We start from the raw sequence: 27810 nt of genomic DNA, 5'->3' as shown, positions 1-27810 counted from the left end.
TTGTTTGTTTGCAGAAAGTAAAGCTCTGTCGCAGGAAAATTGGAGATGAACGTCATCTTTGTCCACAAAAATTGAATCTGACAGCGTCGAGCCCGTTGACAACGTTATTCGCTTGTTAGATGCGGGTCTGGTCTAGGAATATTTTCCATTACCGAAGTCATCTCAATCTGATTTTTCATGCCTCGGTATTAGAGATATGAAAAATGATCTTATAACGTGGTTCGTGATGCACTATGGAGTCATGGAATCAGTTGTATACACAGGCATTTTTATAAGCTCCTTGAGTCCACATGATAAATACGTCATTCATTTATAATGTAGATTAGCACTGATTGATCACAAATCATGATTTATTCAGTATTATACTCATTATACGCTTTGTGCGCTTCGCCTTCAGCCTTCTTATTATGCGTCGTAATGGTTAGATGTTTATAAAAAATTCATGAAGCCATGGTTAAAGTTACGATGATTTCACGAATGAACTAATTCAACGTGCAATAATATTGGTAAATGGAGAACTATAGCTAACTAACTATTCGAGTGATTGAGTTATCTAATGGATAATCCCGTAAATGTTTTTCAGGTAACTATGGCCAAAGTGGAATGCAAACGTTCAAAAAAATGGCAAATGAAATCGAAGGATTTTGTATCGCCGATTCGATTCAAATTGCTAACAATGCAGAACTAGACGACTATATCGAAGCTATCGAGAAGCTTTATGAAGATAAGAATGCTAAAGTCGTCGTCTGTTTCTGTGAAGGTCGCACCGTCAAAAGTCTCTTCCGAGCGATTAAGGTCAAAGGGATAAAAAACCATTTCGTCATTGTTGGCAGGTAATACGAAAAAAGAACCCGATTACATGTGAATCGGGGCCAATCTCACGAAAACGTTCAACTCTTAAATCAATTCCGAATCTAGGATTGTACCCTAAATTGTAACGGGTTATTACGTATGTCCAAAAATTCTACAAATTTGTTTCATGATTGATTTATTCGTTACATTCGATACGTTGTATTTTGAAAGTGATGGCTGGAACGTACGTCCCGAAGTTGTGAGAGGTGTTGAAGAATATGCTCAAGGAAGTTTCTCAATACGTTTACATTCGCCACCAGTTGTACGATTTGATAAACGTTTCATGTCACTGAGACCTTTCAACAACTCGCGGAATCCATGGTTTCAGGAATATTGGCAATATTCATTCAACTGTTCAATCAAGGGACCGGACTTCATGGAAAAGTTCAGAAATAAATCCTGCACAGGTATATAACTGATGGCATGCAAAGTCTATCTTTACGTGTTCGGTTGTTTCCGTGTCTCTGTCATCAACAACACAAGTGATAACCATATTACCAGTGGTGTCATTACATACTTTTTTTTAGGCCACGAAGATCGGTCGGCGTGTTACGTGCCAGATGCTAAACTCGGCTTTGTCGTAAACGCGATCTGGACATTAGCTTTGGGCCTCCATAGCGTGCAACAAACAGTGTGCAAGGGTAAAATTGGTACATGTCCCGGTTTACTGCCAATTAATGGCACGATTCTGAAAGAACATCTGATGAATGTATCATTTACTACTTACACGGGCGAGGTATTGACGTTTGATAGTCACGGTGACCCTCCAGGCAGGTAAGTCAGCAGATATCAAAGGACAAATTATGAAATCTTGAAAAAGAAAGATAGTATCGAAGTGACGTAGTGATAATATCAAATATTATAGGTACGATATTATGAACTTTCGACCGATAAGACTGGAAAATGGAACGGTGAAGTATATTTATAGAGAAGTAGGTCAATGGGATAGAAGGAATCTTACTATGAACAGATCTGCTATTTATTGGCATAGAAACGGAGAAGGCGTAGTCTCTGTCTGTAGTCGCCCCTGTCCCAAAGGACAAGTAAAGGTAAGATCGCGCTTTTCAGTTGTCTAGCAGTCGCTTCTTTATTCTGTATGACCCGTTTCGTTGGTTCTTGCAGGTTATAAATCAAGCCAAACCGTGTTGTTGGGATTGTAACCCGTGCAAAGATGACGAATATTTAGTAGATGAAAGCACGTGTCGTCCTTGTAGTAAGGGATGGTGGCCTACGAAAGATCTTACAGGTACAATCCGAACGCAACGAACACAAAAATAAATTTATCTAATATTATATATAGCTCAGATATCTTATTTACAAAAATAAATAATATTAAGTATCATCTGAATCAAAGAGCCTTTAGATTTGCTTTTTAAATCTATCGGTTTGTAGCGGGAGTGCTCACAGAGGTTCACCAATGAAGGTTTCATGTCATCACTAAGAAATTGTCCTTTTTTCTTCCAGCGTGCGTTATGATTCCTATCGAACATATACAATGGACCGAAACGCAGTCGGTTATAGCTATGGTTTTCAGTTGTATCGGTATTTTCACGACAGTCTGTATAATTGTTTGTTTTCTACGTCATAACGATACACCAGTCGTCAAGGCGAGCACCAGAGAACTTACCTACATTATCTTAATAGGACTGATCATATCCTACGCGACCACGTATGTCCTCATCGCCAAACCTTCCATCACAACTTGCTACATTTCCAGAATTCTTCCCGGATTTTCGTTCTCGTTGATTTTTGGAGCTCTGGTGACGAAAACCAATCGAATCGCCAGAATTCTAGCGGGCAGCAAAAAGAAAATCATGACTAGAAAACCGCGATTCATGAGCTCATCGGCGCAAGTCGTGATCACTTGTATAATAATAGGAGTCGAATGTGCGGTGATAACGATTATGTTAGTACTGGAACCTGCCGACTCGATGTTACAATATCCGGGCAAAAAGCGTGTTAGACTCGTGTGCAATACGACCAAAATGGGTATCATCGTACCGCTCGGGTTCGATGTGATTTTGATAGCGTTGTGTACGTTGTATGCTATCCGAACGCGAAACGTTCCCGAAAACTTCAACGAAGCTAAATTCATAGGATTTACTATGTACACCACGTGCATAATATGGTTAGCATTTGTACCGATATATTTTGGCAGCGATAATCAAGTTATAACTATGTGTATAGCCATTAGTTTGAGCGCCACGGTCGCTCTTGTTCTGTTATTCTTCCCTAAAGTATACATAATCTTGTGTCAGCCTGAGAAAAACAATCGAAGCGCGTTCACGACATCAAGAGATATCAGGTGCCATATCGGATCGCAGCTTAGTTATGGAAACAGATCTTATGACAATTCAAACGACAGCGTAGAAAGGTAAGAAGCGACCGAATCGCATTCGTTTTAGAAACGACAGTGTTTACTTCTTCAGGGACTATTTCTTCAAAAGTTGGTACATAATTCTGTAATTGCATAAGAATCGTATGTGTCCACCACAGTTAACACTAACCAACCTTTGAGCAAAAGATTCCTGAACTCTTTGTTTTCAATTTTTCAGACAAGACAAGACATTCGAGGACACGGCAATATCGTTCTGGAAAACGAAAAGCATATTAGATAAATGGCGTGAAAAGACTGGAAAAGGCGGTAAAGTGAGCTTTAAATCGGAAATGCAGCAGGGTCATCACCATAATAAATCATCACCGTTCATCAAGGGAAGCAGCAGCGAACAAAATGTATTCCGTTTGTCACCGAAAATTTGTAATCGACCTCGGTTCGACGGCATTCCATTACACGATATTCCAGGTGCCGGACATCAAAGAACACCCGGTTTACAAATATCAGGTAGTCCTAGACCTGTTATACGTACTAGCGTGGATAGAGAGTTTAATGACCTAAACGTTCCAACTCCTTATCGTTCCCGTTCAGTATCACCAAAAATACGAGCCCACCGCAATGACATGAGCTGCCAAACTGACGACTCGCTTTTCGAGTCTTACTACCTCTCAAATGCAAGCCTTCGAAAGAGGCACTCCGCAAAACATGCCGAACCTACGAGTAGCTGGACCGATGACACTAGTACAGGAGGCAGGTCTAAACAGCGTCTGAATTCTAGCGTTACGTCGAGTAAAGCGAGTTTGCGCGTTCATCCACCGCCAGTTTCCGAAACAGAGCCGCAGATACTGATTAATTCACCTGGTCTGAAAACACCAGAAACCTATCATTCCGAACACCATCCTTTATTAAGAGAACACGGTTTATTCGACTCGGATCTCGACGATATCGAGGACGACGGAAGCAGGCGCAATTCGGCCGCTATTTGCGACGATTTCTTTTACGATTCGTTTTTTGACCCACCACCAGCCCCGATTGATTTCCAAGATCGACCTACAAAAGGGCCGATTAGAATAAAAGCTTTTCCTAATTCGCCCACCAGGTATCTCAAAACTAATGGACCTCAGATTCTGCCCGAACGTAGACAAAGTAGCCCGCGACCGAGCGCATCAAACGCTACCAGTTCTCCTTCACACGGACTCGTGTTACCTAATAAACACTCGAATAAAGACATCGCGTCGTCTCGGTCCCCGTCGTTGTCATTGCGATCCACGCGCTCTTCAAAAATAATGGACAATACCTCCACTAATTCTCGCGTCGCGGAAATCGAAAGCGTGTCTCCGGTACCGATAACGACTCGCGTTACAGTCGCTGATCAAGTACCGGCGATGCCGTCGACACTACCGCTGCGCCATCTACCAATTCGTCCTCGCCCGGATACGATGCTCAGCACGGATAGCGACATGACGGAAACGCCTCCTCAATCGGCCGATGAAATGTCGCTGAACGATCTGAGGTTATTGGAGGAAGAAGAACAAAGCGTCGAACAGTTCGGTGAATATCTACAAACTAAAGGCATTAAACTAGATCTGAGCTCTGTTCAATCGAGTGACGTATGATTTTCTGAATCGATATTTGATCGTCGCTGTACCCTCTCCTGCTCAAAGTCTAAGCATTTTCATATACGTAAAACCTACACCTCACTGATCGTACTATCTAAATTTCACTGTTAGTTTTCAGACTATTGTTTATTACTAGACGATTTTATTTTCAATTTCAAGCGTCTGATTTTGCTTTTAACGTAATAGAAAAATAAACTGTTGATATACGAATCCTGATTTCGACATTTCATGACGTTAAAAACTTCCTAGCATCATAAAGAATTATTCTTCACCAAACTCTATCATTTTCGTTAATGTTATACGTTTTATACAATAAGTGCTAATCTTAGTTCGTAAATCTGGTAATTAGTGAATATTGGTTTTATGCCAATCACTGAAATCAATAAGAAAACGCCATGATTATTGTCAATGATAGGAATATCGATGGTGTGATTTTCAGCAAAGTTAAAGCGAGTTCCAGTTCTATTTATCCCACATAGTTCATGACTTATCTGATATAACGATATGACATTTCTTGCAAACCCGAAAAATATACGTGTATTTTATGAAAGATTTTTTCAGCCTGTATAACACCTTGGCTTAATTAAGTGGAGCTGTGTGTATGTTTTCATCTGACTGTTCATTAATTATTCAAGTTATTATCATCGGCATGTTTTTTATATTTGTAAAATGTCTAGGAAGAACGAGATCTATAAAATCTCCTACGATCTGTCTGGTTATTACCATTACGTCATTAAATGATGTCTCCAGTAGTTTATTGTTCGTTGCTTTGAAAAGTTCTCATGATCACTAAATAAACTTCATTGATTTGTTTTATACAAATGAAACTCGCCGTGCAATCGCTGATTCACAGGTCTACAGTACGGCTGACCTTTTACGTCGAATGTGCACACCGAAAGAGATAAATGCGACCCGTCACATTGGACACATAGTCTCATTAGCCCAAATCATCAGTGTTTTTTACTAATGCCAAATTTGGTTCGTGTCCATGCTTGGTTGAGACGGGCCAAGTTCGAACCCACGCAACCAAATTATCGGGACCCGGCCCGTGCCACAATTTAACGCGGGTCAAATTATTTCGGTGCCAACTGGTGCCGGAAGTGAATCGCCTCACTTGCCACAGCATCGTTTTAGTAGTGAGCGAATGACGTGAATGCGCTTTCTAATTAGCGGGTCTGGTCTGATTCGAGTCAAGCAGGCCAAGACGTAGTCTCGATGTGGTCGCAGCTATGCATGCTGTTGAAATCAGTAAAAACGCCACATTCTTTTTTTTTGTTTTGATAGATTGAAAACTAGATCGTGTTCGGATCCGTCATATGGCACCTCGTCATAATGATTTCAGATATTTCAGAGTTATTACAAACCTAGAATTTCGGTCCTAATGGAACAATTTTGATAATTTCATTCTGAATATAACGAATTATCTTCTGGTATCCTGAAGTTTGTTGTAATGAGATTTCACCGTATCAATCACTCATTGTGTTCCGCGTTCGATCGAAATCACGTTACCGCAAGACCTGAACACATTGCGTCCCGAAGAGGCTCCTGAATTCAGTTTCATCGTTTCGGATGCAAACTCGTATGTGCAACGATTCGACGATCGCAGCAGCAGCATGTTAAATGAAATTGATAGATCAGAAATGTCTCTGTTTGATGGATTGGTTCAAACCAAATGAAACAGATTAATGAGATTTAACCGATGTCTGGGATGAAAGCCAAACCCTTCTAACCGACTGATTAACCGCCAACAGGAAATGATTTAAACACAAAACGTGAAAGAAAACAAAAATATCGTGTATAAAATATAGGTAAATTTTATTTATAGGTGTCTTTAAAAGAATATATTGAACGAGAAGCCACCGGCTGTGTACCAATAATAATCAAACAAATTTACTGTTTTTCTTTTGCGAAAGTGGACGAGAAGACCATCCTAAAAAGCTTCATTGACAACTACAGAATAAACACGTTTTCTAATAAGAGCATATTCCAAAAGTATTTCTCGTCAACATTTTTTTTGCTTTTTAAAACGTGATTTACAATTACAATTTCATGATAACGAATTGAATTAGAACTTTACGGATTTTCATTGTAAGAATCGAGTTAAGATGATACGTAGGCATTATTCTCAATCAAAATCTCAAAGACAATATTTCTCATTTGACTTTAATACATAAATCATTTTTCTTCGTTCACCAATGAGTGCGTGACTGTATTTCATCTGATGATATAATTAAGTTTCTCCTGTATAGTAGACCAATAAAATATGTATTCACTATCAGAAAGCATGAATGGAAGAAAGTTATTGATTGTATATAATATTAAGAGTCCGATGTCGTAGTTTGTACTAAGGACGCACCTGAAAGAGTCCAGACACCAATGAATCCCACAGTGAATGCCACTAATAGTCACAATATACGTAAACCACATAAAATTAAATCATCATAAATTCATTAATTCCAAACACTTCGACCCCGTAGGTAACTGCTCGTTCATTATTGTTATTTCGAAAGTCCTGGCCAAAATCTTCATAGGATTGTAGGCACGCAGTTAATGACCTTTATGATGTCATCCTCTCGCCTGCGTCTCGCGAGAGGATGCGAGATCAGATGTCGGAATCTTCGAAACGTTCGGGAAAGAGTTCATTTTCAGTGATGTAACCATCGTCTGCAAAGAGAACGAGCGCACTAAACAACATCGTACAAAATATTCATGTAAATCTGTCAGAAATATACCGAGCTAATAACGATATTCTAGCGTGGCCAATAAAGTGCTCTGACCGTTAAACAACTGACAGACATTTCATCAAACAGTGCATAAACTCAGAAATTGAAACAGCGGACATTAACCGTGATCTTTCATACCGAACCGACCCGTATACCCGCGCTAGTAGATGTGCAAGCACGGATGACAATGACGAGGAAGCCAGAAGTCAAATTATCACCGTTCATAAAATTACAGATGATAAATGATGATTCACACTCGACGGGGGGACTTTGTGGATGATCTGTCTAAGTCATTACATACAGCTACATATTCAATAACATGCACTTATTTTGTATATTATAACAGTAAATCATAAAAAAGCTGCACACAATTATTTCATGTTTTGCCAAAGTGTGTATCACCAGGGTCCCCGGGGTTTTCGCCAATGTGTCACATAAATATACATAATATGAGAACTGCGACCCCTGTGGCCAACAATTTCATCCTCCAATATGCTCTCAGCAAGAAGTGGTATTTTATCATTTGTCATCAGTTTGCACACTATTCTCACGGGACTCCGGCAAAAATGGACACTCAGAAATTGACTGTAATATCTGGTAATTCCAACGTCGAGTTCGTGTCTAGAATATTGCTGATAATTTATCGCCAATTACGATTGGTACTGTATTCATAAATAAGTATCGGGCAATTGATATTCCTACGGGAAAATCGAGAATTATGTCTTGATGACGAGTCTGACACTTCGATCATAAATGATACAAACTTTCGTCGAGTGTGTTAATAAATGTTTATTGCTGCGAGATTAAGTGAGGACCAAAGTTCACCACGGTTAAATCTCGTTAACGTTCTGCGACCCTGGTATTTAGGAACACAACTTTGAGCGTCCATTTCAGCCATTGAACCTGCAACAGCCCGCTTCAAACGCGTGCAATCCGATGGAAGTTAACTATTGATTCCTCATGATTCCTTTAAGCTTCTTTCGATGGTCATTGTAACAAGTCATGAAACAGGAATTAACTTCTATATGACAGTTTAACGCGCCAGACGTTGTAGAAGAACCCGTACATCGACTAGTGAAACCTAAATGTGCAGGTGCACGTCACTGAGACGGGGTTTAGTATACTTACGATTTCTATCGACGAACTTTCCAACTATAACCTCCGCTAAATTCGGTCTTGTTTTGATTTCTGCTGCTAGTCGTGAACTTGTCATCAATGGTCTAGAACGAGAAAATTGCAAAAGGTCAATAATCGAAACTTCTTCATCATCTCGGTGAAATATCTATTTCCCATCATCCGAGTGATAACTGTATGTCGATATTATCCACACGTGGTGGCTATTTTCCTCACCTAAGCATATCTTCCTTTTCCAATAGAGAATCGATGTCGACATCTTGCGAAGAAGTTCGTTTACCGAAACCGTGTCCGAATCGTTCTTCGTTTTTAAAGCCTCTTGTTTCTAGGTTAATCGTTGGGTACGAGTTCACAGTGACGATCAGCAGAACGAAACAGAATATACAAATAGATATCTTCATCTTGAGCCTGAGAAATATAGAAAATGAAATGAAACCATAATTAGTACAATATTGTCAAATAAGTCCCCGAAAACGAGTTAGGATAATATGACATAAGACCAAACTGAGTCAGTTTAAATCTGGAATCGTTTAGACATTTTAAAAGAAAGGTCTTTAATGTTTAAGCCAATTCTTCAAACTGTGATACCCACAGATTCATGTGCCTTATTTTTGCAACGCCTATAAAGAAATCGCTTTCGACTCATCGACGCCTCTACGCGGTTTTAGCCGCGGCCAGGCGAGTTCATAAACAACATTGAAGGCGACATTGACGGTAATCTAATCAGCGTTGTTATTAGCTCGTTTATGATCTGGTATAAGATGTGTCCGCGTATCGTGCTATGATTACCACAGACAGACGTACGTCCTAATATACTTTTTAAGCTGCGCGAGAAAATACGGCAGCGAAAGATCAAACACAACTCGCGTAAAAACCAACGAACGTCATCAAGTATCTGGTATTTCATTTGAACATTACGTTATTAAGTTATCGAACTGTATTCACCAACTATTTCTATCGCTATGTCATGCAATGCGCATTTATCATTTATGACGCTCAATCGTAAATATATCATGTTCGACACTTCGTAATTTGATTTATGTCTTTAAGTGGGGAATTAAATGGTCGGATTTTCCCCCCTTTTTCCAAACGCCTGCAATAAATCGACTACGGAAATTGCGAAGGCGATCTTTTTTCGATCCATTATTCGACGAGATACGTGTTGATATTTATTCCAATAAAAAGCATCCGCTTCCCGTTCATAGATAAATCAAATACCGATCGACAGAAAGCGTCACCTCCACGAAATAATCACCGAACGATTTGACGTAGTGGCTATTTCTGATATGGATAGCGCTAGAACGATGGGACCTAAACAACACGGTTCTTTTGAAATCATCCGTTTGTGGCCATCACCAAAACAGAATTTAGAGAACTCGGCGTTTTCCTTCTTTTTTTTGCGTTCGTTCGTTCTATCGCCCTCATTTTCACATCAGGAATTATATTTATCGTCCAAATCAGCCACCTGCAGACTCTTGGTATATTTCTAAGATCGTACGGCTACACGGAAAAAGACAGCCGTCGTTTTACGATATAAGTCAACATTCTCATTCTTAAAGAATGTTGGCTTTTCATTATTATACTAGAGCGTACTTAAGATTTGACGAGGACATTTGCGTGTTTGCTTATTCCGGCAAAAAGACGAATGATAATAACAAGTCTCAGAAAATATAACTCTCGACATAAGAAGCCAAAAACTTCTGAAGAATGTAATTAAGTTTTTATGAAATGGTGATAATATCTATCTATATACTTTATAAGAACTATCTACAATCTACTCAGTATACTACTAGAGTAATAGCAAGAATATGTAATAATTAAAAATCTGTGCACGTTGCGAATGCCTCTAATTCACGGAGGAGAGATATTGCCAATATGTAACAATATCACAGCGGGCTCTTCCACTTCGCGCAGAACTCGGTGAAGCATAAGAGCTTAACCTTCATACGTTGTAACTAACTGTCCGTGGTCACCTTCCCGGTCACAGTAATGATGGAATTTAAATCGCTAGAAAATGTCGTGACATGCATTACGATCGTTGCAACCAAAGACACTCCGTGCGTTGTGCTGAACAAACCAAAGTAAACTAACGACAACGCCTTGAGAAAAAATCCATTTCTTCTTAATATCACGAAATCCAGAACCTTTGTAATGATTGTTTATCGACTTTACAGCTGCAGCGAATGGAAATAATTAGCTCAAAAACCTTGGTATGTATTTTTAGGAACATATTCAAAAATTGATATTATTCGAGGCTATCTTATGAGATAACAATCAATTTCTGTCTCCTAAGTAGGATGGAACACTCGACGCAACGGTGGGCGACATATACAGTGTGCGTACACACCCTTTACTATTCTGATACAATATCATATTACAATGAAGTCAATAATCACTCAATTCTACAACGATAAACGACTTCATAGTTTCAACTTGTCATATTGTATGCAAACAATCCATATGAAAATAACCCTGCTACATTTTGCCAAAGGCTACCAATTCATACCGACCGATTCTAATTATGGGGATTTCATTCTGCCAACTTCTCGGACGCACGTACGTCTCAAAAATCTTAAGAAAACACTAAAGTCTAACCAAGAATAGGAAGAGAATCTATAACTTCCACAAGCCGCATCCATACGACATCAAAGATCAAAATTAGCTTGTCTGACTAATCTACATCACCGGTATTCGTCACAGATTTCCTTAAACCGATCCTTTGCGCAGACTTTAGAGGATAACCGACATAGTTCGTCCATCAGCAAACACTGTGTTGATATTGAATATTCATCCGACGACCGAGATACCGATGATACACGAGCAGCAAACCATCTGCCGTTGGTGTTACGTAAATAACGATTTTAAAAATCTGAAACTTTGTCACAGTCGAAACCCTCGCCTTGATCGACTGTTTCATTCGTGTATCCGTATTAAAAGAACTTTGAAGACAACTGTGTTACGCAACCCTTGAAAGAACGGAGAAGCTTTGAGGCTTTAAGAGGCCTAACATCAATTTATTCCCTTTAAAGTGCTTTAACGTAACGTATTTGACAATATCATTGACTACGAAGGAAATTCATCTACATTTATTGATGTATATTGTATGACATATGCGTAAATGTCAAATAATGCGTACGTTCTCGTGTACTTTTCGAAGCGTAGAATGACATGCGTATAAGTAGCTAAAAAGTTGATATACATTTTCAGAAAGGGTAGCAATTTCTACATTACAGACTGTCATTCAATAAGATGATTTTACAAGATTTTATATGTTTATATCAGCGGTCACTTCTGTACATTAATACGTGCTTGTTATCTTGTGATATCGCTCATAAATGTAGGATTTATGAGAGATAGCTCAGAGAAACAAGTCGATTGCACCTTCTCGTTCACTTTATGATCGTGTCGTCGGATATTTCATTATTTTCGCCATAAAAGCCTATTTGTTCAGCTGTATATTCAGCGGTATATCAGCCATGGAGAAAATGAGGTGCCTATCCGCTTCCGTTGTTTGATGGGGAAGCTGAGATCTACCGCTAACGAAAACTATCGAATATTATTAGAACTATAAACACGGCTGAGCTACTAATCTCAACAAGAATACTAATAAATGTGTCTTAAGTTCCGACAAGCCATCAACTCGTCGCTTGTGTCGTGGAATTCGCGGCTGTAAATAATTCGGGGGTATTTGTCATCATACCTGCCAAGGGAACATGTACCTAATGGCCGTTATAATAGCTTGTAACATTGAGCGGAACGTGGTTTGTCATTGCCAGCGGTAGGAAGGCTCCGTAATGCCATCAATCAGGAAAGGAACGTCTTCTAGATGTAACGTTATCAGTATTAATAGAACAGGAGAACCGAATACCCTTGTTACTAAAAATCACCCACACGGTTGTTATTGACAATGCGCCATACCTGCACTGTCTTACCCGTATTAATTTCAATCAGTTGCGTGAAGGTAATAAGGCGGATAATGTTTCCACGGAGGGGATTGTCATTTTTAGAGATATCTTTGTTAAGGTTCTATCTACGTATTCTCCGCACGGCAGGATTGATTTCAGTCGTTGTATACTTTTTTAGTTTCTTGTTCCGAGTTGTAGCCATCGGTACAATGATCGTCTTCCAGCAACAGGGTGTGGGTTCGAATCCCGAATATTTTTTTTCGGAGTAGTTTTCTCTTTTGTTGATTGATTCATAATGTAGTCATTGATAGAAGTCGGAAAGCATACAAGAATTACTTGTTAAACCGTTAACGCTGCTTTGCGGCTATATTTAAGATACACATTTCCGGGTTAAAAGACTCATGGTGGCATCTTGCGGGAGCAGTGACAACAACTACAACAACGCGTGTGTGAACGCCCACCTCTAGTATAGTCCGTTCTAAATTGGTCCGCTCGGACTAGCTAGTGATAGTGTGGACGCAGCTTAGGACGTGTTTATACGTGATGATTTACGTGCAGGAGAAGACGATGTGGTTTGAGTAGAGCTGGTTTTATATATCTCACGTATATTGAAACAGATTGCTACGCGATCACCGATGACACATTCAATGACAGTTGACAGGATTCACTGAGTGCATCCTCCGCGTACTGTGGTCTGTTCTGTCAAACAACGGTCTTACATGGGTCTCGCAGCAACGACATGTAAAATTGGGATAATTTGACCCGTTCTAACATTGAGCACGTGCCTGGCTCGAAAATTTGGAACGCCTTAATTTGAACCAGTGTCAAACAGGCATTTGGCAACAGTGTGAATGATTTTTGGCCGATGATGAAAAAACGTCAGATTGCGGCTTAAGAAATCTCAGGGATCTGCTGTTATGCAAATCACTTATTGTCTGTGCCCGCTAGGTGATTAAAGCTCGTGGCTGAAGCGCATCTATATAGTTACAGATAGCTATCCCAAAGCTATTTTAATATCCATTTAGAAAAACCGTAAAACCAACGCAAAACGAAAGTCTGCTTTTACGAATATATATGTGAGTTAATAAGATTCGAAATATCAGCAGAGGAGACATTATCCCGGATTCATACATACAATTCTCTTTCATACGCGGTCGCATATTATATATATTCTTGCGAGAAGATAAATATGTATAATCAAGCCCGAAGCAGGGCTCGTCCGATCCGTAAATTTGATAATATTTCGGAAGAATGAAGCCCTCAAGCCACGTTTCGTCTAACACTTGTAGATATTTGTTCATCCCCAAGTGTCTCGTATGTAAACTCACCCGTGTAGCCGCTACCGTAATGCTAAAAAGTGTCATCGGAAAATTACATTCCGTCTCTAGCTTTATTCAGGCGCTATGAAATTTAGATGCGTGCACACAATTATTAGAGCAAAGATGGTGGCCTCGAGCGAAGTTTGTTTTAGTTTTTTGCGTCATAAACTAGTTGGCAATAACTGACAACCTCAGCGAAGACTGAAATGCAATTTTCCGTGTTATGGGAGTCGGTTAGAGTGGTAATAAGAAGCCACGGGCCAGGCGTTCTTTTCAGCACTCCACTTCGGACTCGGTCGACTGTGAAAAAAGGGAACTAAAATCATCGGAATAAAGCCCGGCGAAAAGAAAATGGTCTCGAAGTATTGGCGGCACGCTGTAACTCAAATCTGATCATCCGAAGTGTTTAAACAGCCGATAGTGACGCGAATTCGTCATCAAACGAATTGCCGCAATTAGGATTCAGTTTCTCTTGTTGAGCTTTTTGAAACAGTATGCGTTTTCCAATTAAGGCACCGCTGCGAAATCGTTCGCGTTATGAAACGAACGACGATTGATTCTACGGCCTCCCGCCCAGGTCTCATACTACATCAAATGAACGTCTTCAAAAAAGATGGCAGTAATGACCTGCTGTCTATTTCCATTCATAGGTTCATTATAACCGTACAGACTATCCGAAATATATATCTCGAAAAAAATTCGTCGATAGCCGCGTGACGTCGATGGAGTGATTTTGAATAACTAGAAACGGAAAAGGATGTTATTATCTGGGCTATCTCGCTGAATGCAGTTGTCAACCTGGGACAGTCGGGCATGATGGGCAGACATTAGATAGGCTGTAACCGCGCTATGGATTCCCTTCAACGCCTGAATAAAACTGCGACGTCATACGTGATTGGCTATTCCCCGGTGAATGGGATTATTCCTGCCGTATCGTCGACTAATCACTGGTTTATCCGGCATAACAATTAGATAAATACATTACTTAACTAAAGAGCTAGTGCCGTGAATCGTGCCTCGGGTACTTCTACTATCAATAATGCGATATGGTTGTACAGCTGATAAACTAACTTTCTCATTTAGCGAAGATTACTGCGACAAATATTACAAATTAATAACCGGCGACATTCACCATGAGTTTCTTATTATTTCAGACGTTCTCGATCAATACGACGAGGATTTTGCTGAAAAAGCAAAACGAGGTGTGCCGCCATAGAGTCGAACCAAACGTCGTCCATCTGAACGCGACTACTTGGCGCCCACGCGAAACTGGCATTTCAGAAATGAAAATTTAGCGTTCCATTTCAAGTTTCGCATTAATTATTCATTTTTTCAGTTCATCATCATCGTCTGATCACCCGTCATAAATTTTGACACGGTAGTCTCGTAAAAAGAAACTCAACTCGCAAAAAACAACCATTTTGAATTGAATATTGCGTCGAATGAACGCTGTTTGGTCATAGTTTTTCGGTAGGAACGAACGTATCAGACGTCCGAGACGCCACTTCCGATTGGAGATTTACTCGTAACTCATTCCCTGTATGCGACCATTGTCTGCGAAAATCACCTTAATTATTGACTAAAGAAATGACTCTCGGGAGCTAATACCAACAGATTAATGGGCTGTAGGTGATGTTTACCTCGTAAATCATTTTCAGTTGCCCTAAACAAAAGACTCCGGGACGACAAGTTTTTCTATCGCTATTTTTTTACATCAAGTCTAAACCAATTTATTTCCTTATTCTAGACACGGTTCCGTGCGCGGTTCTTATGACTAAAAAAAAAAATCATAGGCTGGTTTTATAGTCTTAGCGTTGAACCTGATGGTTTATATAATCGAGTTAATCCCCAGGGCCCAGTTGTCCAGGCATGACTTAAGTCCGAAAGTGGTCTTGAGCTGTTAGATTGGTTATATAATTGAGCTTGCCCTGGCTCTAAGGGATGATGACTGCGCGACTGAACCCAGGGTATAGTTGAGTGGTTAGTTGTTCCACGAGGCACTACTATGATCACGTAGTTCAGCGTATCTATCGACAAACTCGTACTTTCAATAAATCCAAAACAAACCGAATAAGGTTTCTGTAACTATTTTTGAACGTAAATATTGAAGACTGTAATCATTCATATCCCGTTGAATGTCACGACAAGGACAGCTGTATACAGGGCTGGGGCTCGTATTGATCCAACTCGTATATAGATCCAAGGTCATGGTTAAACCCTGAACAAACATCAAAATCCACTTTTGGACAATAACTTCTTAAAGGCCATCTTTTAGGACAAGCAGTGTTCCGCTCCCAACTACACGATGAAAATCTGTTTCATTCGATATGTTTTGTTATTCAGGTTTATTGGATTGTGTTCCTCGATATCACGACATGATTCCACGATGTACTCGTCACCCACTTCTATCGTTTATAAAAAAAAAATCAATCTATTTGTTAAACTAAATTCTTATATACGAATGTAGCTTTTGAACTAATGCTATCTGTTCTAGGTTTTTAGACGTCATTAGTTTCAGTTTCCGGGGTTGGAATTTAAGAACACCTGATCCGATTACTCTTCAAATTGACGTTTAAATGTCTCCAGAGTCAAAATACCATCCATTATAACGTAACATTAATCCTTTATCTCTAAATGCTTATTTCAGTTATTTACACAAGAGAGCGGCTATCCGAAGTAAAATGACATGGTTGACGGCCATTGTGACGCATAATTCGCGTCGACATGTCGGCGATTGATAAGGCGTTTGACCCACAACCGAGACGGGATAGGTTCGAATCCTAGCGAATACATGCTATTCGCTCACGTGTTTCCTAAATCGCTGATCTCACAAAAGAAGTTGTGGGTAGTTCCAAGAATCTTCAACAGCTGAACTCACAAATTTAATTCATATACTTCAGCTTTACCGCTCGTGGTCAACAGGATGCGCTATGACGTCACGAGCAGGTGATCTATTCTCGTTTGAAATAAACGTCTATTGCGATGATAAATGATACTGGTGATAATGAAGATGACGATGTTATTAAAGGGGGAAATAGACAATGCGCGCGCTGAGACAAACTGGTTACGCAGTTCATAAACAATGAATCTATCAACTTATCGTAGATGCAATCATTTCGACTGAGTTCCAGATGCAATTGTCAGATTCCGGATGTTGGAATATTGATTAACTATTATCAGTCGCCTGTATGTGGCATTGCTACGCGCTCACATCGACCATAAAGATTAAAAATGGCATCGGATATGAATTTATAAGAGTTATAGGTAGTGGGTAGATCAGAACCGGCGTAAACGGACAAATAAATCATTATACGCTGGGTCCGTTTCTTAATTTTCGTTATTTACTATGATCTAAAGTATGGGGTTAATAAGAGCCAATTGAGATAGCCCTCGGGCTCAGCGTTAAAACCGTCCATAAAAATGTAAATTGATAGCTATCATGCCGCATCAATTAAAAATTGAAAATGATGAAAGTTCATTAAAAATGTATTTCTACGCAGGGCGGATAAAGCAATGTATCGATTGGGGTTTGAAGTATAGTGAATATGAAAAAATTTATCACACTTTTTATATAGAGTTAAGTCACTCGCATAACGAAGTGAGGGGAAAGCATCAAACGTAACAAATAGCTGTTTTTCACAAGTCGTCCTTACATGAAAAACATATTCATCACGTTATAAGCGAGCGATTCATTAATCGAAACACTTGTCTCCGATCTTCTGATATTTTCTTCATACGTGATTAATGTTGATAGTTACAACTAAGGCCACTCATTGAAACGCTTCATCGAAACGTGCTCAACACAACATCGCTCCGTATAATGTATTATTGGACGCATTTCCCGATCATAAAAGAAGCAAAAGTGATCATTATTTATGGCCATTTTGTCGGCAATAAACGAAGATTTAGTGATAATTAGACGCCATATTGACGAGTCGTTTTCATGTAATTAGTTCATTAACCTGTGAATAGCGAGTATTTTCGTACGGCGCGAATAAGAAAACTGGGATAAAAGATGTAATTTTCGAGAAATCATGGGTCAGACCTGTATTTTTTTCTCTTTCAACCACTTACCTGCATCATTTGCCGCGAGGTTATTCAATTAGCATACACTATTTCACGGAGTAAGGTCGGGTTGATGAATAATGCGAGAAACTTGCGGTTTACGAACGAAACCACGATTGTTATATCTGAACCTCTGAATCACCGTTCGGATGTATCTACCCACGTCATCGAATAAATCTACAGACGTCTAGAAATCCTTCAAGCTGAATCGCTCATCTCACGCTCAGTAAAGTCGTCAAATCCGTACAAGTGGATTTCAAATCTGATACTTCTTAAATGACGTACGTGTGTGAACTGTCACGTCTAACGTAATACCTCATATATTCAAATATAACACGTCACAAATCATGGAATGTTTAAATCATCTGGATACCTCTGAAAATTTGTTACAATGAATGATCACATTCGAAAAATGATGATTTAGGCCAAAAAATATGACACGTCGTTTCTCCTAATCGGCCGCGTCGTTTTGTAAATCCAATGAAATTTGTTATCGGATCATTTCTCTAGTTACCTGGTCTCTTATAATTAGCTTGATCATTGCTTTAGAAAGGGACATTTACAGGGTAGATTAAGGCGGCCGGCCGGGTTAACTTTGGTAACAAGGGTCCAGTTCCACAGTTGTGAGTTAAGATTTAACTCTGAGTTAACTCATTGAAAATGAACTAACTTTAACTCAGAGTTAACTCTAACTCAGAACTGTGGAACTGGGTCAAGGTAACCATTGATGAAACACTATGTGCGTGTTGTGACCATGTTTACTCATATTCCTGAAGATGACTATTAAATTATAGTCGAAACGTCGAATCAATAAATTATTAGGGAATTTACGGACTTCATCCCGTTATATTAGTGCAGGATTCTCTGTATATGAGACACATCAATTTATACCTAAGTTACATGAGATTTGATAACAGCGCGCCATTGGTCCTAGACATAACCGATGTCCTTCGTACCTCGGTATTCTGGACAATTTTCAGTCCGCGTGTACAGGAAAAAATAGTTTGATGCTTGCAGCTATTCATTCATTCATCCCGGCTTCGTCATTTCGTCAATTAGTTCGCGTGTAAGATGAAAGATCGACGGCGAAACGAAATCGTGATTCTATCGTTAGTGGCCATTGAGGAAACAGGAGTCTGCTTAACCGATACAACCAAGTGTTTTATACATGCATTATACAATAGAATATAGCGATATGACCGCGTTGTGCTGCTGAAGTGGAATTACTTCTTTATAAATTGTAAATTGAAATAAGAGGCGTTTTTAATAACTGTCAGTTTCGATTTCATCAGTAATAAACACGTGATTAAAAAGTTCGAAACATTCGATTGAAGAAGTTTATCGTATTCAACAGACAAGTATTGAATTATTGGTTGAATAATCAATAAAGCGTCGCGCTGTTAACTGTTGATACGTCATTGCGAATATAAGAACAATGTATCTAGGAGGCAGAAAAATGGAAGCGGATGATAATAATATTGATTTTATTGGAAGGGTGCGTAAAAACCTGCAGGGGCGATGACCGCGAGCACTGTATCGATCCAACGGCGATGCGACATCAACATTATCAAGTACTTCGAGGCATTCGTTTGAAAAAAAGAGAAAATCAAAGCAGAAATTACGAAAATAACATCGAAACTTCCAGCAGCTTCAAGGTCGACGATACTGACGACAATTTCACCTCAAATTGAGTTATTATGCCGTTCATAACCGCGAGAAAGACAACTCGGGTTCACTGATGATGAAACATATTAAACCTATTAATGTCAGCATTATTAATTTGATCGAGACATTTTCCAGAAATTTCAAATTATTTCATCGTTGAAGACGATGATGAAAAGTATCGCGTTTAAATGAGTCGCCTCGCAGTTCATTCCATCAAACGTACTCATTGTTTGCACTAGTTTTTATGTCGGCTTAGAATTCTCGTCTAACAACTCGAGTTTCGATGGTTCGAATTCAGAGTTAGGTTTTGATGGAAGTTAAAATGAATCAATTGAAATCTTCTGGCTATAGACGGTTACGGCCAATGAGATCATTGTTCTGACGATCAAGACGTTGACAAACGCGTCATATCCACACCTGACAACAGTCAATACTGCGTGTAACTCAAATAGCGCTTCATTTAGAAATCAACCGACTGAATCAGTCCTGATTCCTACCGTTCATTCTAAATGCATCGATTGATTATTCATACGATTCGTCGTCGACCGGTTTTACGTTTAGAAGTTTATTATTCGACAGCGATGTTAAATATCAAATTCCCGAGTGAAACGTAAGCGTAGCTTTGATATTTATAATATTTACGAGATAAACTCCGCTTGAAAGAGCTCTTCTGGGTATTCAAACTGTAACATTACCCCAGTGATTTCGCTATGCTTTACACGTTTATTACCCGTATTTGATTTCGCGGTATGCGGAACATGGGTTTGGGTTTATTCGGCCGGTAATGATTCAGCAATCATGGAATTGTTTGTCTTCATGATCCGTTAATATTTACCATCATCGGCCTGGAGTTTAATTAATTTTTTAGTTTTGAAATAGCGCCTCATCATTGTCCCGACTTCTACCTGCAATAAAACTTTGCGATCATCGCAAAAAAAATGCCGCCGACAAAATACAAATTATTGTCAGAGAAATAGCACGTAATTCTTCAATCGTTTGGTCTTTTCCAAATTTGATTTAAAAAGGAGAATTATAACTACGCGGACAACATAAATGTTCATATGTCTAAGCACTGTCAAATTACAAGGCTCCAAGGTAATGTATTAAGAGCTCGGCTGAAGATAAAAGACATTATTTATTCCAGTCATAGAAATGAACCTGCAGCAATCATCTCGTCTGGAGACAGTTCTAATCGAACAGTACAGTGACGCCAGAATCATATCGTAATGTTCAATTAGATATGAAACTTGAGAAGACGCTGACCGGAATTATTTTAGATAGTGGATTTTTGACGCCGTAGAAACCTGAAATGATTTTATATAATGTTAACTACTTTGTGTTTATGACTCTTAATTTTATGATTTGCCATTTAATCAGTTTTCATGTCGTTTTGATAATGAATTCTGGTGGCAATTAGGGTGTTGCGCGTGATTGGATGTGCACTACGTCATCAATATTGGGGCTACATTGGTTGCTGGTCAATTCAATTCAATTTTCAATATATTCAAATTTAGATAAGTCTACTAATCCTTAATATCATATCATTCACATCGTCGACAATATTAAACACTGTCTTTTTTCTTCAAGGCGTCAATATAGTTTCAAGTTAGTTTTCTTGTTAAACTTGTCGCATCGAGAAAGCGCTGGTTCTATTGTAACGCTGTCATATCGGAAAGTGTCCTGGCTGGCGTGCGACGTTTCCATCAATTTTGATATTCTCCGACCGTAGAAAAAGCATTAAAAATGGCAAACAACATAAAATGTTCATTTCCTTTTTGAGATTGAAAGCACGCCGAAATATTGCATATCACTGACTTCATTCGGCAAGGTGCATAAAGCCATAAGCAATAACACTACACGTGATTAAATCATCGATTGATCAAGTTGTTGCAGTTTCCAAATAGATCGAATTTTAGGCGATACACGTTTCAAACCCTGGTGATAGTTTGTTTTTCGAAATCATTGCCAAAATCCATCAATCAGAAATGCAGTATTCAAATCAAATATAATCGAATAACGTGTGGTTAAAACTTACGTCGAAATATATGAAATGCCTGAGGTTTTTAAACTCTATTGATACATGTTCAGCCGGCAATATTTTTTCCACATCCTAATATTGACTGCTATCGATTAGAATAAATCGATCTTAAATTACAAAGGGTGTGTCCTCAGAAATAAATTATTTTTTTGGCCGGTAAACAAGTTTATAAACTTCGCTTGAAATTAGGTCACGACGTCCAAAATGCATCCGAGAAATTTCAGAACGAAAAGGGAATCTTCGGAACGCTAATGATATGGAAACAGCTTGCTTGCAATTCGTCTCTCTGAGCAAACATCATTTTCTTGAGGTCCTTTAAAAGGCGATGTACAGAATAAATAAACTTCGCTCTCACCTCACGCAATCCAAGCGCGTATAATGATGGATTACATTGGTTGTTACTTTAAAAAGAAAAATCAGAGTAGTTCTAAAGTAGCAAACTGGGATCCATCAACAAAACCAATTCACCTGCTCTGTAACTTGAATCCTGCTGTGACACAACTTTATATGACAAGTAAGTGAATTTCGATTAAAATGCTATCAAGTTGACTGGTCCTTCATCTAATATTTACAAACCGACGGAATATCCATCTCATAAAGGATTGCGTGTCATTTACGGTTATGGCGGCTATATTGCGGATCCCGAGTTGATGACCCGCATTTTAGTATGTATTAAATATAATGAATAAGAATGAATGAATAATGTTTACGATGGTGCGCTATTAATCCTGAACGACGGAAATACACGAGCGTGCACGATCGGAATTCGTGTGATTCGCCTTCAATTTGCGATCAAATTCGTCAGATATTTCACCGAAAATGAATCAAATGTGAATTCAATTATTCGCGCCGCACGGAACCTTTAAACCAGTTCTGGGATGACTCCGCCTCAATCGCATTGCCCTTTCTCCGTTAAACGCTAGATGACGTCATCGTTTATTGACTGGACATTGAACCGTTGTCATTCATTAACAAGAAAACTAACTTGAAACTTGAATGTTTATTGACGTGAAAAAACCACTACTCTAGACTACCCTTCATTCATATCTCATACTTCGAATAATACGAAGTCGACGGTTTCAATTTGAAATGAAATATAAGTCACCCGTTTCTTCCTATACATCGAAATAGAAGTTATATTAGAAAACTCATTGGCAAGTGTGAACGGTCGGTTCAGTGTTGGCAGCAGTATAGTTGAAAAGTCGATTTATTGCTTGCATCGAAACAGAAATATGAGCCGATGTCAAATACTATTATTACCGTTCTTGGGTGGTTGTCACAGACGAAAAACTGATACTTTTGCGAATAGGAAATTCGTACAACAACAGTCTTTTTGGATGGTCTAATCGAATCGAGCGCGTTCATTTTGAAACGTTTTTGGAAATTGCAGGCGTTGTCTGAACCATCGAGATAATTCTAGGTTTTATAAAACCGTGAATATAACGATATCAGTAGCTTATTGATTGTAACTCAACGCGATTTCCATCAGTTTTTTTTTCGTGTTTCTCGGTTTTCATGACTATTTTTACGCGTGTTTTGTCCATGGTCATTCAGAGTTTTGGACCAATAGTCTGCGTCACTATTTGTAGACCACGTCCTCTAAAACTTTTTTAGATCCAAGGCACCAAATCGGTCTTAGATCGTTCAATTTCATAAGCCATGTTTGATTGATTGTTCACGACAGTGGCCTTATTCTCCAATGTCACGTCGCCGACCTATATCAATTTGTAAATTGTTTTAGCCTTCTCTACAACTGGTCGATGGTTCAAATTGGTGGTTATTGTCATCTTAGCGAGAGGTATTCGAAAGACAATTATGAATCAATCTACCTCGTGGTTATTAAGCATTTCTGAACTAAAAGCGGGTGGAGGAGACGCGAAGGTGAACAAGCGTAATAACCATTATTAAGAGTGCTGCACCTTATTTATTTTGGGAATGATTTCTGATATGTTGATTGAATTATTCCCGCGCTCTATTAATCAGATGTTCTCATTCTATCAGTGATTTAGAGATATTATAAATGGCTCGATATTTTGTCAGCGATTTTTGTATATATCTCATCTTCTCTAATCGACGCCTAATTTTGCAATTACGCAAACGGCTTTTAGCGCGGCGTCAATCTTTAGAGAGGAAATATCACGCCACCGAAAAGTGAAGTTATTAAGTAGTTTTATCAATATTGATTCGTTGTAGCATCGGGTAAAAGCCGAACGGAGACGAGTGAGTTGGATAAAAGTATCTGCGGAGGGACTTTAATCGTGGGAAAACCGATATGAACCTGAAAGCTGTTTGTGTCGAGTAGACCGCGTGTGTGTGTGTGTGTGTGGTGTTGTTCGTTTTGTCGTCAATCGCAAACGGATAAATGTGCGCAGATATTATATTAAAAATATCTCGACAGTAGGAAGATCACAAGGGATCAAAATGACGTCCGTTTATGCCTAACACGAATTTCGTTTTCGTTTGGGCCGAAAGTTATTCATTTGATTTTTTTATTCATAGATGGGATTGAAATGAATTTGGTTCGTTCGTTTATAATTCGGTATCATACTAAAGCTTGAAAAATGGGCGATCAGGCCGCAGTGTCCATTGCTGTCGAAGTCACGTTTGAAGTTGCTGCGTCAATCGAATTCTTGAGAGGCGTCATCAGTGTCGGTCAACGAATCCTGATGGCAGCAGAGTTTCTTCTTACTAGCCTTTCTGCCACAGTGTAATAGAAAACTTCGAACCCACTAATAATGCACCCGGCGCTCAATGGGTTAAAGACTCTCAGAAATGTGATAGCCGATTTCTATTTTTTCCGAGGCAACTTTTCCCTATTAAAAAAGACGATCATATTCGCTTCGTGCTTGATTAAATTATGTCATTTCTTCTTAGCTATGAAAGAAACACATTATTTATACGTGCATACCATAAAACTAGATCTATCATGTACGTGTCTCATATTTCTTTGCTCGGAAAAGTCGAAATTTCGTCGGTTTCGGGTTTAATGCACGATTTGAGTATCGCATTATACCTTCATAATTTAGAAACTACCAACAATTTTAGCGGAAAAATTCCCTCAGCTTTCGGCTGCAGTAATTCAATACAAAACACTACTGATTCATGTTATATATAAACTGGTTATTGGTCTCTCCTTTTTTAAAAGTATCTATCGCTGTATTCTTATTCAAATCTGTGTAATAAAACGTGATAACTTAATAAAATACTTTACTAAGTACAGAATCTTTCTGATGGATATGTTTGTTGATGATGTGTTTATTAAATGATCTTTTTCACTCGCATGCATTTTTTGATGTTCATTCTTTAACCTTTGACACATTTCAAACTACTTCAGTTCGATATTCATCATTCTGTATAAACTATATCTATCGAAGCTACGGTTATAGTCGCGTGACTACGTAAGTTCCTAACGTACGTTCCTTACGTTTGACGGCCAATTTGCCACACCGTGACGTCACGTGAATAATCTCTACTTATACCCAGACGACCACCGGCTCATATTGTCAGCGCAGTTTCATTGCTCATAAAAACCTTTTGCTGTCCTTTTTCGATGAAACAAGTGTGGTGAATGTTACGTAACTGCAAATGTTTTTAGCAAAAAAATGTAATCTAACGACCATAAAGATAATTTATGGAAAGATTGAATTGGACGGCGACAGATTCCGATGACAGCGAGGCAAATTGACACAGCTATTTGATTTGGTTTATTGTAGAGATGTGACAAGAATAGCGAAGATAGTAATTTAAAAGTGCATGACAAATGAGACTCGTCTATTGCTTATTATCCCTAGTCTAAACGCTTTTTCGAAATATTGCCCACGATTACTGCAGTCCCTCGTAAATAGTTAGCACGGAATGATCAGCTTTACACAAACCTTAAAACAAATAGTTTTCTACGAACGCCGGATAGTTGGGAAAGTTATCAATATCGGATGGATGAGTCCCTGTAGGTTTGGGGGTTTTTATCGTCCATCAAGTTCATTATTTTAGTTTCAATATACCTTTATTTTCCATGAATTATTTACAATTTAATCTTTAGATTAGGGATGTTTATTGCTGTTGTGTCTAATAAAATATGCGTTCATTATCAAAAGCATCGCCAACTCGGGTATTGGTCACTTTTTTAACAGTGTTAGTCCATTTTGTTTGCTCGGTGCGTTTTGTTGCCTATCAGCTTAATTTTACGAAACCTTTTAACATCAATAAATCTTAAAATTCCGTGTTAGAAAATGACAGTTAAACATGCGGGTTTACGCTTATGATTTTAAATACCCGACGAAGGAATTTATGATGATTTATCTAAAATTAAGCCGTTTCCAGAATATCCAAGAAGTCGCCTAAACGATATATTAATCGGATTTGAATTTTCTATTTACGGAAAATAAATGAATCTTGTGCCACAAATTGCAGCGAATTCAACTGCGGTTTTGTCCACACTTCCGAAACGTTGCTATCATTTTGTTGCATGTTTTCGATGGAAATGAGTTTCAAAACATTTTTTTTTTTCACGCGCATTTTTGTCACCGGATCCAGGTGAAAATGAATATCTCCTGATTGCAGACAACGATTCTTTTGCGTGTGAAATTTCAGATACAAGGTGAAGCTACGTCCACCATCAATCATCATTTTCTCGGAAAAGGTGCGCATTACATCGCCAGGCTTTCCGTACATCTTTTAAAAAACATTAATCAAACATTTTAACTATTTTATCAAATTGTTTCATGAAGCTTTCATTACAGCGAGATTAGACGTCTTTAAAGGTATAATACATGTAATAAGAGCACTAGTCGAGTGAACAGTGTAACAGTGTTAATCTATTAACGTGATAATGAGTAATTACTGTTGTAGCGATTCTAAATTAACCGGATTCAATTCTAACTCTGAGAAAAATTTGATATTTCCCTGTAGTCGACTGACACCATAATCTTAAGCAAATGTTGCATCAAAAGTTGTAGCCCAGCCCTGTTTAGGTTTTAAAAAGTATATATTAAATGTAACGCCCTAACAGCGGTGATGCGTAGATGAAAAGACTGGTATTCAATACGGTGTGATTTTAGCCCGCAGTCGTTTCATGTTGTAATAGACGTGAAATGTTTGATCTTGAGTTTCTAATTCCCAATACACAATTAATAGCTCGTTAAACAGTTTCGAGAGAACATGTACATTTCTTTTTGCAATGTATATATAATATTGGATCGAATTGTTTATTGATATTGTTCTTCGACGACTATTTGATAGTTGATACGTAGGTATATACATGTGGCGTCTACTTCAATACAACTCTTCAGTCAACTCTTCACTCTACACGAGTGAAATACAAAATGAAATTTTGTTGCAAACTGAAATCAAGAATCAATAATTATCGCTGGATCATTATAACCCGATTAAAGAAGATATAATCGTATCATTCAAGATGTGATATATATATATATATATAAATGTTCTATAACTTACCGGGATTTAATTTTCTAAATATTTCCGCTATGTAACTTGCCCCGTTCTGGCGATAATCCACTGCGTCTTATCCCACTAATCTTTGCGTTATTTATCCTTTCAAACGATCAAGCGTCTCCCGCATATCAAGTCAAAATATCGGCAAGTTCTGCTGTTGAAAACGTGTGCGTAAAAACCCGAGCGATGCTTTATTTTCTTATTGTTTCAAAAAAGCCGGCGGCAAAAAATCATCGGTAGGAAGCTTTGACGATTGATTTTGATTTTCGTTTGTGCTGGTGTGTCTGTGTATAATGAGGGGGTATTTGTAAATACTAGCGATTTATATAGTCGTGCAACACCAACGCGTGCGATGAAGTTTAGTCAGAGTACGTATATCGCGGCGGCCGCGTGTTCACTGGTTAAAACAACGTCCGAATCACAGCCGCGACAGAATGTCGTGAAGTGAGTCTATGACGGTGATGTATCCTGCCGCCGCAGGCTGCTATACTATCACGTTGCGTTATCCGCTGTAATTAGATAATGAACGCACCGGTCTCTTTAATCGTAATTGCTCGGCTTGTAATTAATAATTATCTTTTACTCACTACGTTTTAAAAAACATTCCACAGGTAATTACGTTGAAGACGCGTGCCACAACACCTGCGGGAGTATTCTCAACAGGTTGCAACAGTCGTATTGGAATCAAAGCACAAAAAAACAGA

General features: G+C 38.7%; 2 protein-coding genes across 2 annotated transcripts in view; one reads left to right on the top strand and one right to left on the bottom strand.

The window, feature by feature from the left end:
* The window catches only part of LOC141906368 (metabotropic glutamate receptor 5-like), a 36549-nt gene extending 30981 nt beyond the window's left edge, over positions 1–5568 (top strand). Inside the window, exons 3-9 of the mRNA XM_074795620.1 lie at positions 584–833; positions 1024–1259; positions 1380–1626; positions 1718–1901; positions 1975–2098; positions 2317–3226; positions 3408–5568. Coding sequence (XP_074651721.1) covers positions 584–833; positions 1024–1259; positions 1380–1626; positions 1718–1901; positions 1975–2098; positions 2317–3226; positions 3408–4803 — 3347 coding nt within the window. The 3' untranslated portion in view covers positions 4804–5568. The remainder of the gene's footprint in view (positions 1–583; positions 834–1023; positions 1260–1379; positions 1627–1717; positions 1902–1974; positions 2099–2316; positions 3227–3407) is intronic.
* A 1104-nt stretch (positions 5569–6672) lies between these two features.
* LOC141914996 (sensorin-A-like) lies at positions 6673–27491 on the bottom strand. The gene is made up of 4 exons (XM_074806350.1): positions 27110–27491; positions 8880–9071; positions 8658–8749; positions 6673–7470 (listed from the first exon to the last, which is right to left on the bottom strand). Exons 2-4 carry the CDS (start codon positions 9062–9064, stop codon positions 7409–7411), a joined length of 339 nt encoding a protein of 112 aa, XP_074662451.1. The 5' UTR covers positions 9065–9071; positions 27110–27491; the 3' UTR covers positions 6673–7408.
* Positions 27492–27810: the final 319 nt, after the last annotated feature.

This window comes from Tubulanus polymorphus, chromosome 1 (assembly GCF_964204645.1).
Source record: "Tubulanus polymorphus chromosome 1, tnTubPoly1.2, whole genome shotgun sequence".
NCBI classification, from domain to species: domain Eukaryota; kingdom Metazoa; phylum Nemertea; class Palaeonemertea; order Tubulaniformes; family Tubulanidae; genus Tubulanus; species Tubulanus polymorphus.
Note: the sequence above shows the minus strand (reverse complement) of the source record. Positions and strands in the feature narration are given on the sequence as shown.